The 13,991-nt window shown below is 52.7% G+C and overlaps 1 protein-coding gene across 2 annotated transcripts in view; it reads right to left on the minus strand.

Annotated features, from left to right (window-relative positions):
* PLIN3 (perilipin 3) overlaps positions 1-13,991 on the minus strand; it is a 29,660-nt gene that overhangs the window by 8,914 nt on the left and 6,755 nt on the right. Inside the window, exons 3-6 of one of the 2 annotated variants that reach the window (XM_019016066.4) lie at positions 12,596-12,794; positions 12,361-12,443; positions 4,772-5,057; positions 438-637 (exon numbers count right to left, since the gene is read on the minus strand). In XM_019016066.4, the coding sequence (XP_018871611.2) occupies positions 438-637; positions 4,772-5,057; positions 12,361-12,443; positions 12,596-12,794 (768 nt within the window). Of the gene's footprint in view, positions 1-437; positions 638-4,771; positions 5,058-12,360; positions 12,444-12,595; positions 12,822-13,991 lie in introns of both variants that reach the window. The other variant, XM_063701987.1, reaches the window with a different exon arrangement.

Raw genomic sequence — 13,991 nt, forward strand, 5'->3', positions numbered from 1 at the left:
ATCATAGCTCACTGCAGCCTCCAACTCCTGGGCTCAAGCAATCGTCCCACCTCAGCCTCCCAAGTAGCTGGGATTACAGGCACGCACCACCACAGCCAGCTAATTGTTTTAAATTATTTTTTGTAGAGATGGGGTCTTGCTATATTGCCCAGGTGGGTCTCAAACCCCTGGACTCATGCGATCCTCCTGCCTTGGGCTCCCAAAGCACTTGAGGGACTCACACAAAGAGGTGTGAGCCGCTGTGCCCGGCCCCAGACAGTGTGGTCTGTGGTAGCAGCCTGAGCAAATGACTGTACAACCAGACACAGTGCCAGGAGCAAGCGGGAATGGCCCTGCCAGCCTGCAGAGGGGTGAGCAATAAGCCACTGAGCTCTGGGTAGGTGTCTGCTGCGGGGTGAAGGCTGCTGGCTCAGGGCCCCGACCCCCCGGAACCTCACCAGGCTTAGGGCCTGTGACAGCTGCAGCAGAGCCTCCTGTGCCCTCTGCTTGGTGGCTCGAAGCTTGCCCAGCGAGTGCTCATAGGCGTGCTGCCGCAGCCTCTCCGACAGGGAGCCCAGACGTACGAAGTAGCTCTGTTCCTGCCGCTGCTGCTGCACGGACGCGACTTCGAAGCCATCCAGGGACGTGGCGATGCGGGCTGCAAGGAAAAGGAGAAGGGTCTCTGTGAAGACCAGAACACACAGCCGGGCTCGTCCCATGCAGACAGTCCCAAGAATCACACTGTCCAGTTTATTTATTTATTTAGAGACGGAGTCTCGCTCTGTCGCCCAGGTTGGAGTGCAGTGGTGTCATCTCAGCTCACTGCAACCTCTGCCTCCCGGGTTCAAGTGATTATCCTGCCTCAGCCTCCCAAGTAACTGGGATTACAGGCGCCCGTCACCATGCCCGGCTAACTTTTGTATTTTTAGTAGAGACGGGGTTTCACCGTGTTGGCCAGGCTGGTCTCGAACTCCTGATCTCCAGTGATTCATCCGAATTGGCCTCCCAAAGTGCTGTGATTATAGGTGTGAGCCACCACACCTGGCCATGCTGTCCAATTTATACCCCAGTTCTACTTCTTATAAACCTCGAAGGCCTGGGAGCAAAGGAGTCTGCCTTGGTTTTCCCTATCTGCAAAATGGGGATAAGGAAAATTAAACCTCACAGGAATCAGAGAACTTAGACTAGCAGGAGGGTCTCAAGCTATGGCCTGCAGGCCAGACCTGCCTTGGACAACCTGTGAATATAGGCCTGAATGTTCATTATGCAGTCCTGCAGAGAATAACAGCATTCCAGCCAGCAATACATCACATATACTACAGAGGTCCCATAAGATTATAATACTGTAGGCCGGGCGCAGTGGCTCATGCCAGTAATGCCAGCCCTTTGGGAGGCCAAGGCGGGCAGATCACTTGAGGTCAGGAGTTCAAGACTAGCCTGGCCAACATGGCACTACCCCATCTCTACTAAAAATACAAAAATTAGCCAGGCGTGATGGCACTAGCCTGTAATCTCAGCTACTTAGGAGGCTGAGGCAGGAGAATCGCTTGAACCCGGGAGGTGGAGGCTGCAGTGAGCCAAGATCACACCACTGCACTCCAGCCTGGGTGAGAGTGAGACTCCATCTCAAAAAAAAAAGAATAATGACATTTCAGCCAACAATGGACTGCATATACTACAGTGGTCCCATAAGATTATAATACCATATATACCGCATTTTTCCTGTACTTTTTCTTCTTTTTTTTAGACAGGGTCTCGGTCTGTTGCCCAGGCTGGAGTGCAGTGGCACGACCTCAGCTTACTGCAGGCTTAACCTCCCAGCTTCAAGCTATCCTTCAACCTTGGCCTCCCGAGTAGCTGGGACTACATAAAGCTGGGACTACGGCAAGACACCTGGCTAATTTTTGTACTTTTTGTAGAAATGGGGTCTCACTATGTTGCCCAGGCTGGTCTTGAACTCCTGGACTCAAGCAATCTGCTCGCCTCAGACTCCCAAAGTGCTAGGTTTACAGGTGTGAGCCATTGCACCTGGCTTCCTGTACCTTTTCTATGTTTAGATCTGTTTGTTTTGTCGGTTTTTATATTTTGAAGTACAGTCTCGCTCTGTTGCCCAGGCTGGAGCGCAGCGGTGCGATCATAGCTCACTGTAGCCTTGAACTCCCAGGCTCAAGTGATCCTCCTGTCTCAGCTCCCAAATAGCAACTGGGACTACAGGCGTGCACTAGCACACCCAGCTAATTTTTAAATTTTTTGTAGAGACGGGGTCTCACTATGTTGTCCAGGCTGGTCTGGAACTCCTGGGCTTAACTGATCCTCCCACCAAAGTGCTGGGATGACAGGTGTGAGCCACCGCGCCTGGCCTCATCCCATGTTCGTAGGTTCATATGTGTATATACATGTATTTATTTACTTATTTATTTATTTATTTTTTTTTGAGACAGAGTCTCACTCTGTTGCCCAGGCTGGAGTGCAATGGCATGATCTCGGCTCACTGCAACCTCCGCCTCCCAGGTTCAAGTGATTCTCCTGCCTTAGCCTCCTGAGTAGCTGGGATTACAGGCATGCGCCACCATGCTTGGCTAATTTTTGTATTTTTAGTAGAGATGGGGTTTCACCATGTTGGCCAGGCTGGTCTCAAACTCCTGACCACGTGATCCAGCTGCCTCAGCCTCCCAAAGTGCTGGGATTACAGGCATGAGTCACCACGCCTGGCCTTTATTTTTTTTGAGACGGAGTTTCACTCTTGTTGCCTGAGCTGGAGTGCAATGGCGCAGTCTTGGCTCACCACAAGCTCTGCCTCCCAGATTCAAGCGATTCTCTTGCCTCAGCCTCCCGAGTTAGCTGGGATTACAGGGATGCGCCACCATGCCCGGCTAATTTTGTATTTTTAGTAGAGATGGGGTTTCTTTATGTTGGTCAGGCTTGTCTTGAACTCCCAACCTCAGGTGATCCACCCGCCTCAGCCTCCCAAAGTACTGGGATTACAGCCATGAGCCACTGTGCCCAGCTGCATGTATTTATTTAATCCTGCTCCTACTGTACCCATGCTTTTTTTTTTTTTTTTTGAGATGGAGTCTCACTCTGTCGCCCAGGCTGGAGTGCGGCAGCCCAATCTTAGCGGCCCAATCTTGGCTCACTGCAACCTCTGCCTCCCAAGTAGCTGGGATTACAGACGCCTGCCACCACACCTGGATAATGTTTATTTTATTTTATTTTATTTTTGAGACGGCGTCTGGCTCTATTGCCCAGGCTGGAGTGCAGTGGCGCGATCTCGGCTCACTGCAAGCTCCGCCTCCCAGGTTCATGCCATTCTCCTGCCTCAGTCTCCCGAGTAGCTGGGACTACAGGCACCCGCCACCACGCCCGGCTAATTTTTTTGTATTTTTTTTTTTTTTTTAGTAGAGATGGGGTTTCACTGTGTTAGCCACGATGGTCTTGATCTCCTGAACCTGTGATCCGCCCGCCTCGGCCTCCCAAAGTGCTGGGATTACAGGTGTGACCCACCGCGCCCGGCCTAATTTTTGTATTTTTAGTAGAGACCGGGTTTCACCATGTTGGCCAGGCTTGTCTCAAACTCTTGACTTCAGGTGATCTGCCCACCTTGGCCCACCAAAGTGCTGGGATTACAGGCTGAGCCACCGCGCCCTGCCTATATCCTAAGCTATTATTTGCAAAAATCCCAATCCCCGCACTTTGGGGGGCTAAAGAAGTAGGATCCCTCCAGCCAAGGAGTTCTGGATCAGCTGGGATGACAGAGGGAGACCCCGTCTTTACCAAAAATTAAATAAAGAAAAATTAGTTGGGCATGATGGTGTGTGCTTGTAGTCCCAGCTACTCGGAGGCTGAGATGGGAGGCTCGCCTCAACCCGGGAGTTTGAGGCTGCATTGAGCTATGATCGCACCACTGCACTTCAGCCTGGGCAACAGAGTGAGACTATCCCTAAAACAAACAAATAAAAAAGGGCTGGGCATGGTGGCTCACGCCTGTAATCCCAGTACTTGGGGAGGCCGAGGTGGGCAGATCACAAGGTCAGGAGTTCGAGACCAGCCTGGCCAACATAGTGAAACCCCGTTTCTACTAAAAATACAAAAAATTAGCTGTGTGGTGGCAGGTGCCTGTAATCCCAGCTACTCAGGAGGATGAGGCAGGAGACTGGCTTGAACCCAGGAGGCAGAGGTTGCAGTGAGCTGAGATCATGCCATTGCACTCCAGCCTAGGTGACAGAGCAAGACTCTGTCTCCAAATAAATTAATTAATTAATTAAAGAAGAATATCAAATAAACAGTGCAGGGAGTGCGAGAATGTGACCGATGACTGGAGTGGGATGTCTGGCCTGGCGGGAACACCAGCATTGTTGTCACAGTTCAGTGAGATCTCAAGTTTAGTCATGTATTCATGCAGGAGCGGAGTGAGCGAAGGGGGAAGAGAAGGAGGGCGGGGAGAGGACAGGGGAGGTTGTGCAGGACCTTGTGGGCTGTGACGAGGACTTGGGCTTTGACCCCAGGGGAGGGGGGGTCCATGGAGGGCTGTGGGCAGAGGGACGGGTTCTGACTCAGGTAGTCACAGGCGCCCTCTGGTGGCTGCTGTGGGGAGGAGACTGTGGTGGATGAGGGCGGGAGCTGGTGAGCAGGACAGAGGGGACTGCGTTAGTGATGAGATTCCAAGATGCCTGGGAGAAGTGGCAGGGACGAGGCGGCAGTGAGTGTCGGCACAGACCCCAGGAGGCCGACAGCGGCTTCCGGTCAGGGGGCCTGGGGAGGGGTCCCAGAGCAGCCCGCTGGCCACACTTACCCAGTTCGGCATCCGTAAGGGGCAGGTGGTTGTCCGCCCACTCCTCCGACTTCCCCAGCACCGTGTCGACCCCACTCAGCACCATCTGGCCCAAGCGGGAGCCCATGACCGATTGGACCCCGCCGGTCACTACGGACTTTGTCTTGTCCACGCCGCTCTGCACAGCACCGCGGGTCGCGTCCACCGCCTCTGACAATCGGGTGGCCACCGTGTCCTTGGCGCTAGACACCATCTCTTGGGCCCCCGACACCTTGGACGACACAAGCTCCTTGGTGTCCGCCAGGACCTAGGAGATGCAACAGCATCAGCATTTCTGCCTTCCCTCCATATCTGGGCACCCCTCCCCTGCACCCCAACTTCCAGGGAGACCGACACGGGGAGCGCCATCCCCCGGGTGACCCCAGCACCAGCATCTCCATCTTCCCTCTGTATGTGGGCACCCCTCCCCTGCACCTCAACTTCCAGGGAGACTGAGGCAGGGAGCGCCATCCCCCAGGTGACCCTGAGTCTGGAGCTGTGGGCATGACCTCATACTCTGCAGCCAGACTACCTAGGCTCCGTTCCTAGCTAGCTACTTCTCAGCTGTGTGGCTTCAGGCAAGTCACTCTACCTCCCTGTACCTCATTTCTTTCTTTCTTTTTTTTTTTTTTTGGAGACAGGGTCTTCTCTGTTGCCCAGGCTGGAGTGCAGTGACACCATCTCAGATCTCTGCAACCTCTGTCTCCCGGGTTCAAGCAGTTCTCCTGCCTCAGCCTCCCAAGTAGCTGGGATTACAGGTGCCCACCACCATGCCTGGCTAATTGTTTTTTGTTGTTGCTGTTGTTGAGATGGAGTTTCACTCTCATTGCCCAGGCTGGAGTGCAATTGTGTGATCTCGGCTCGCTGTAACCTCCGCCTCCTGGGTTCAAGCGATTCTCCTGCCTCAGCCTCCCGAGTAGCTGGGATTACAGGCATGCACCACCACGCCAGGCTAATTTTGTATTTTTAGTAGAGATGGGGTTTCACCATGTTGGTCAGGCTGGTCTCAAACTCCTGACCTAGTGATCCACCCACCTCAGCCTCCCAAAGTGCTAGGATTACAGGCATGAGCCACTGCACTCTGCCTGTTTTTTGTTTTTTTTTTCAATTTAATTTTTTTTTCTTTTGAGATGGAGTCTCCCTCTGTCACCCAGGTGGAGTGCGGTGGCACAATCTCGGCTCACTACAAACTCTACCTCCTGGGCTCAAGTGAGCCTCCCACCTCAGCTTCCCGAGCGAGTAGCTGTGACTACAGGCATGTACCACCACTCATGGCTATTTTTTATCTTTTATTTTTATTTATTTATTAATTTTTTTGAGGTGGAGTTTCACTCTTGTTGCCCAGGCTGGAGTGCAATGGTGCAATCTCGATTCACTGCAACCTCTGCCACCTGGGTTCAGGTGATTCTCCTGCCTCAGCCTCCCAAGTAGCTGGGATTACAAACACATGCCACCATGCTGAGCCGATTTTTGTATTTTTAGTAGAGACGGGTTTCACCATGTTGGCCAGGCTGGTCTTGAACTCCTGACATCAGGGGATCCACTTGCCTGGGTCTCCCAAAGTGCTGGGATTACAAGCGTGAGCCACTGCGCCCAGCCTTATTTTTTATTTTTTGTAGAGACAAAAAATACAAAAAATTAGCCGGGTGCAGTGGTGCACGACTGTAATCCTTACTACTCGAGAGGCTGAGGCGGGAGAATCCCTTGAACCCGTGAGGTGGAGTTTGCAGTGAGCCGAGACTGCACCACTGCACTCCACCCTGGGCGAGAGAGAGAGACTCTGTCTCCAAAAAAACAAAAACAAACAAACAAACAAAAGCTTTGCATGGAATCCTTTGACTACGCCCCACCCAGCACATGGTGAGCGCTCATCTGTCAGTACCTGCTGTTCTCGAATCTAAGTCTTTTTTTCTTTTCTTTTGAGACAGGGTCTCACTGTGTCACTCAGGCTGGAGTGCAGTGGTGCAATCATAGCTCACTGAAGCCTTGACCTCTTCAGCTCCAGCGATCCTCCCACCTCAGCCTCCCAAGTAGCTGAGACTACAGGTACGCACCACCACACCCGGCTTATTTTTTTATTTTTTGTAGAGACAAGGACTCTCCATGTTGCGCAGGCTGGTTTCGAACTCCTGGCCTCAAGCAGTCCTCCTGCTTTGGCCTCCCAAAGTGCTGGGATGACCGACATGAGCCACTGTGTCCAGCTGAAGCTAAGTCTTTAGACAGATCTCTATGCAGAGGGCTCTCCGCAAAGTTGAAAACCACACCTGCCCCATTCCTACCCAAGTTGGTGCTTCCCTGAAGACTCAGTCCTCTTGTACTCATGAGAGTTCGTCTTTTTGTGGGGGAAGAGGGTGTGAGAGTCAAGCTTTTTTTTCTTTTTTTTTTCTTTTTACAGAGTTTTTGCTCTTGTCACCCAGGCTGGAGTGCAGTGGCACGATCTCGGCTCACCGCAACCTCCACCTCCCAGGTTCAAGCGGTTCTCCTGCCTCAGCCTCCCCAGCAGCTGGGACTACAGGCGTGCACTGCCACACCTGGCTAATTTTTTGTATTTTTAGTAGAGACGGGGTTTCACTGTGTGAGCCAGCATGAGCCAACGCCCCCGATGAGAGTCAGGTTCTAATAGCCGCACTACTCAGTGAACACGCACGTTCTCACACTGGCCCGGATTAAAATCTAGCTCTGACAACACCACTGTCCCCCAGAACCTGGGGAAAGTTACCTCTTCACAAAGGGGGAAAAAAATCATAGGGCCCAGAATTGAGAGAGCATTGCACCTCTCAAAAAGTCAAGAGCTCACAGCAGGCCAGGCACGGTGGCTCACACCTGTCATCCCGGCACTTTGGGAGGCTGAGGTGGGAGGATCGCTTGGGCCCAGAAGTGTGAGAGCAGCCTGGGCAACATAGTAAGACCTCACCTCTACAAAAAATACAAAAATTGGCCGGGCACGGTGACTCACGCCTATAATCCCAGCACTTTGGGAGGCCGAGGCAGCTGGATCACCTGAGGTCAGGAGTTCGAGACCAGCCTGGCCAACATGGTGAAACCCCATCTCTACTAAAAATACAAAAATTTGCTGGGCGTAGTGATGGGCGCCTATAATCCCAGCTATTTGGGAGGCTGAGGCAGGAGGATCACTTGAACCCAGGAGGCAGAGGTTGCAGTGGACTGAGATCACGCCACTGCATTCCAGCCTGGGCAACAGAACGAGACTCCATCTCAAAAAAAAAAAAAAAAGCTCCCAGCTGCTGCTCCGTTCAACGACCTTGAAGAATTCACTCTGAACTTATCCCTTCTATAAACAGAAAGACTGTTGGCCTCCTACGCTATCAGTGGGAGAGAAAGGGAAGCAAGGGCTTGGCCCTGAGACGGGGGCTCCTGGTTGACGTTTCCCATCTTCCTGTAAGCTCAGCAGTTTCCATCCCCCCTCAGCCAAGCCCACTATTGGCCTTTGCTGATAAGGTGTAGGCATGGCTGGGCACAGTGGCTCACAACTGTAATCCCAGCACTTTGGGAAGCCAAGGCAGGCGGGAGGATTGCTTGAGCCCAGGAGTTTGTTTTTTGTTTTGTTTCTGAGATTGAGTCTCGCTCTGTTGTTCTGATCTCGTGATCTGCCCGCCTCGGCCTCCCAAAGTGCTGGGATTACAGGCGTGAGCCACCATGCCCAGCTAGCCCGGGAGTTTGAGACCAGCCTGGGCAATATAGCAACACCCCATTCCTACAAAAAATTAAAAAATTAGTCAGGTGTGGTGGTGCACACCTGTAGTCCCAGCTTCTCAGGAGGCTGAGAGCTGGGAGGATTGCCTAAGTCTAGGAGGTCGAGGCTGTAGTGAGCCAAGATCACGCCACTGCACTCTAGCTTGGGCTACAGAGCAAGACCTTGTCTCAAAAAAAAAAAAAAAAAAAAAAGTGCAAGTTGACAACCGCTCTGCTGTTTCCCAGCTAAGGCCATTTCCGCATAAACGGGAGGCCAGGAAGTGTAACCATGATGGGACAGCACAGCTCCCCGGCATACAGTAGGCACTCAATAGCGAGTGGATGAATAAGCTGCCTGTCCCTGCAGGTGGTCTCAGGGAAAGTCCAAGGATGCTGGGATGCGGCTGGCTTGTCCTGCCTCCAACCCAGGGATCACCTATTTCTGATGCTACAGACCCAGACACAAGCAGGTGGTACCCGAGGGTGGCCCTTCTGTAACCACTGGGCTGAAGCGGACATGGAGCACCTGAATACTTAATAAGCATCTACCTGCCGGGCGCGGTGGCTCACACCTGTAATCCCAGCACTTTGGGAGGCCGAGGCAGGCAGATCACCTGAGGTTGGGAGTTCGAGACCAGCCTGACCAACATGGAGAAACCCCATCTCTACTAAAAATATAAAATTACCCAGGCATGGTGGTGCATGCCTGTAATCCCAGCTACTCGGGAGGCTGAGGCAGGAGAATCGCTTGAGCCCGAGAGGCGGAGGTTGCAGTGAGCCGAGATCGCACCATTGCACTCCAGCCTGGGCAACAAGAGCAACACTCTGTCTCAAAAAACTGAAAAAATAAGCATCTACCCCGTGCCAGGCTGCCCGCTGGGCACTGGACACAGCCACAAAGCAGGCAGCCTGTGCCCTGGTCCCAGCTGGGGAGACAAACAATAACCGATTAAGCTTCACACTTATCTGAAGGAGGGTGTTTTTTTTTTTTTTTTTTTTTTGAGACAGAGCCTTGCTCTGTTGCCCAGGCTGGAGCGCGGTGGCACGATCTCGGCTCACTGCAACCTCTGCCTCCCAGGTTCAAGTGATACTCGTGCCTCAGCCTCCCGAGTAGCCGAGATTATAGGAACTCACCATCACACCTGGCTAATTTTTGAATTTTTAGTAGACACAGGGTTTCACCATGTTGGCCAGGCTGGTCTCGAATTCCTGATCTCAAGTGATCTGCCCGCTTCGGCCTCCCAAAGTGCTGGGATTAAGGCGTGAGCCACCGCGCCTGGTCTGTGCCTAATTTCTTCATCCCAGGCTGTTATAGGTTGAATTATGGCCCCCTCAACCCCAAATTCTTATGTTGAAGTCCTGATCCCCAGGGGTAAGAATGTGGCTGTATTTAGAGACAGGGTCTTTAAAAAGCGGTGATTAAGGGAAACTGAGGTAGGGCACAGTGGCGCACTCCTATAATTCTAGCACTTTGTGGGGCTGAGGCAGGAGGATTGCTTGAGCCCAAGAGTTGGAGACCAGCCTGGGCAATATTGCGAGACTCCGTCTTGACAAAAAGTACAAAAATTAGCCAGGCGTGGTGGATGCATCTATAGTCCCAGCTACTCAGGAGGCTGAGGTAGCAGGATCTGTTGAGCCCAGGAGTCTGAGAACAGCCTGGGCAACATGGTGAAAACTCGTCTCTACAAAAAATTAAAAATAGCCAGGCATGGGTTGCATGCCTGTGGTCCCAGCTACTTGGGAAGCTGAGATGGGAGGATCACTTGAGCCCAGGAGTTCAAGGCTGCAGTTGAGCCATGATCACACTACTGCACCCCACCCTGGGTGACAGAGTGAGAACCTGTCTCAAAAAAAAAAATTTTTTTTTTAAATGTTAAGAGCCAACATTTGCTACAAGCCATGTGCTGTTCTGGGCCTTCAGGTGTTAACCCCAGGTCAGCATCGCCATTCTGTAGAAAAGAAAGTGGGGCCCAGGCTGGGCCTGGTGGCTCATGTCTGTAATCCCAACACTTTGGGAGGCCAAGGCAGGTGGATCACCTGAGGTCGGGAGTTCGAGACCAGCCTGACCAACGTGGTAAAACCCCATCTCTACTAAAAACACAAAAATTGGCCAGGTGTGGTGGCACATGTCTGTAATCCCAGCCACTCGGGAGGCTGAGCGGGAGAATCGCTTGAACCCGGGAGGCGGAGGTTGCAGTGAGCTGAAACTGCACCAGTGCACTCCAGCCTGGGCAACAAGAGCGAAACTCCATCTTAAAAAAAAAAAGAGGGGGCCGGGCACAGTGGCTCACGCCTGTAATCCCAGCACTTTGGGAGGCCGAGGCGGGAGGATCACGAGGTCAAGAGATTGAGACCATCCTGGCCAACTTGGTGAAACCCTGTCTCTACTAAAAATACAAAAATTAGCCAGGCGTGGTGGCGGACGTCTGCAACCCCAGCTACTCAGGAGCCTGAGGCAGGAGAATTGCTGGAACCCGGAGGTGGAGGTTGCAGTGAGCCGAGATTGCACCACTGCACACCAGCCTGGCAACAGAGCAAGACACCGTCTCAAAAATAAAAAAAAATAAAAAAAATAAAAAAAAATGAGGCCCACAGAGGCAAAGTAACTTGTGTGAGGGCCACCCAGCTGCTGAGGGGCAGGACACAGTTTGGAACATGGTGTTTTTTTTGTTTTGTTGTTTTTGAGACAGAGTCTTGCTCTGTCGCCCAGGCTGGAGGGTAGTGGCGCGATCTCAGCTCACTGCAACTTCCGTCTCCTGGGTTCAAGCGATTCTCTTGCCTCAGCCTCCCGAGTAACTAGGACTACAGGCACACGCCACCACGCCAAGCTAATTTTTTTTTTTTGTAGTTTTAGTAGAGATGGGGTTTCACCGTGTTTGCCAGGATGGTCTCGATCTCCTGACCTTGTGATCCGCCCACCTCAGCCTCCGAAAGTACTGGGATTACAGGCATGAGCCACCGGGCCTGGCCAGAATATGGTGTTTTTTTGGTTTTGTTTTTTTTTTTGAGATGGAGTTTCACTCTTGCTGCCCAGGCTAGAGTGCAATGGCACGATCTCGGATCACTGCAACCTCCACCTCCAGGGTTCAAGAAATTCTCCTGCCTCAGCCTCCCGAGTAGCTGGGATTACAGGCACCCGCTACCACACCCAGCTAATTTTGTATTTTTAGTAGGGACGAGGTTTCTCCATGTTGGTCAGGCTGGTCTCAAACTCCCAACCTCAGGTGATCCTCCCGCCTTGGCCTCCCAAAGTTCTGGGATTACAGGCATGAGCCACCGCGCCCGGCCAGGAACATGGTGTTTTGATGTTTTGACTTTCCTGCCACCAACCTTTTCTGACTAATAAAAGTTATGGGGGTGGCAACATTCTGTGTAAAGGGCCACGTAACTAAGATTTTCAGTACTGTGGGTCAGAGTCTCTGTCACAACTACTCAACCTTGCCATTGTAGGGTGAAAGCAGTCATAGACAATATGTAAATAAATGGGCATGGCTGTGTGCCAATAAAACTTTATTATAAAAACAAGTGGGCTGGGCACCGTGGCTCATTCCTATAATCCCAGCACTCTGGGAGGCCGAGGCAGCTGGATCACCTGAGGTCAGGAGTTCGAGACCAGCCTGGCCAACATGGTGAAACCCCATCTCTACTAAAAATACAAAAACTAGCTGGGCATGGTGGCAGGCGCCTGTAATCTGGCTGGCTTTGCAATTATTCCTCCAGCTACCCTGTGGGGAGTGGATTCGGGGTGGGGATGGGAACCGACAGGAGAGGCAGCAGGGAGGATGCCATCAAGCTTGTCCAGTTAAGCTGGGACCAGCGCACTCCACACCCAGGTAGGTCCCTGTCTCGACAGAGCCCCCGAGGACGGACATCGTTACCTTCTCCGTGGGCTGCTGCAGGATGGGGAGGTTCTCCTCCAACTTGTCCAGCCCCCTGTGGGCGTATTCACTGGCTGATGCAACTGCCAACAACAATTAAGACGCAAATGTGACTGCTGGAAGGTCACCTAGTAATGGTTCGGGGGACAGGACCAAGAGCTGGGTAGACCCCCCTACTCCCCACCCACGGAAATGGTCAGGAGAGGGATTCAGTGCCCCCTGGGACTTCACCCACTCTGGGGCTCCAGCTTGGAGAGGATCGGCTGAGCCCCGCTGACAGCAGCCGCCGTGAGGGTCCTCACTCCCTTCTCTGCCGCGTCGCAGACGGTCTTGACGTGCGGGTAGCTCTCCTTGGTGGAGGCATAGGCTGCGGACACCATGTCGCAGGTGGAGCTGATCAGAGGCATGCTGGCCACACGGTCCACCACACTGGGCTACAGGAGAGGAGTGGCTCAGGCAAACTGGGTGGGGGAAGATGGGGAGCTCAGCCGGAAACTCAGGGTCCCTTCGGTTTTGCTCTTACTCCTGGCCAGTGAAACGGCTCAGTTTACCCACACTTTGCATCCAGGCGGTTGCACAAGCCAGGAACCTTGGGGTTTCGCCACGTGCTTCCTTTATTTTTATTTTATTTTTGAAACGGAGTCTTGCACTGTTGCCCGGGCTGGAGTGCACTGACGCGATCTCGGCTCACTGCAACCTCCACCTCCCAGGTTCAAACGATTCTCCTGCCTCATCCTCCTGAGTAGCTGGGATTACAGGTGCCACCATGCCCAGCTAATTTTTTTGTATTTTTAGTAGAGATGGGGTTTCACCATGTTGGCCAGGCTGGTCTTGAACTGCTGACCTCGTGATTCGCCCACCTCAGCCTCCCAAAGTGCTGGGATTATAGGCATGAGCCACCGCGCCCGGCCCACGTGCTTCCTTGAACACAGCCTATTTACATGAGCCTGCACTGTATCCCAGCGATGTGCCAGGTGGTGATAAGGGACAACAGTCCCATTCTCACGGCAGTTAGGGTCTAAACCGGGGGCTGCAGACCACAGCCCACGGGTCACAGCCAGCGCACCACTTGATTTTTAAATTTTAATTATTTTGGGGGCCAGGCGCAGTGCCTCACGCCTGTAATCCGAGCACTTTGGGAGACCGAGGCGGGCGGGTCACTTTGGGTCAGGAGTTTGAGACTAGCCTGGCCAACATGGTGAAACTCCGTCTCTACTAAAAATACAAAAATTAGCCGGGCGTGGTGGCACATGCCTGTTACCCCAGATACTTGGGAGGCTGAGGCAGGAGAATCGCTTGAACCCAGGAGGCAGAGGTTGCAGTGAGCCAAGATGTCACCACTGCACTCCAGGCTGGGCGACACAGCAAGACTCCATCTCAAAAATATATATATAAAATAAAATCACCTGAGGATGAGAGAGCTGGAATAGAAACTGGCCTCCTAGGACGTACGTCCCTGAGAGAGCCTTCAGAGGTGAGGATGATTTGGCTCAGGGGTTGGGGAGGGCAGGTAGTTTCAGACAGAACCCTGCTCCCTCAGGCCCTCCAAGGGCCTTTGAGATTCCCCCCTCCCAACTGGGGACACCAGTGAGTGGTCCATACCCCACTGAGGAATAAATCCCTCTGGCTCT

Source organism: Gorilla gorilla, chromosome 20 (assembly GCF_029281585.2).
Source record: "Gorilla gorilla gorilla isolate KB3781 chromosome 20, NHGRI_mGorGor1-v2.1_pri, whole genome shotgun sequence".
Lineage (NCBI taxonomy): Eukaryota > Metazoa > Chordata > Mammalia > Primates > Hominidae > Gorilla > Gorilla gorilla.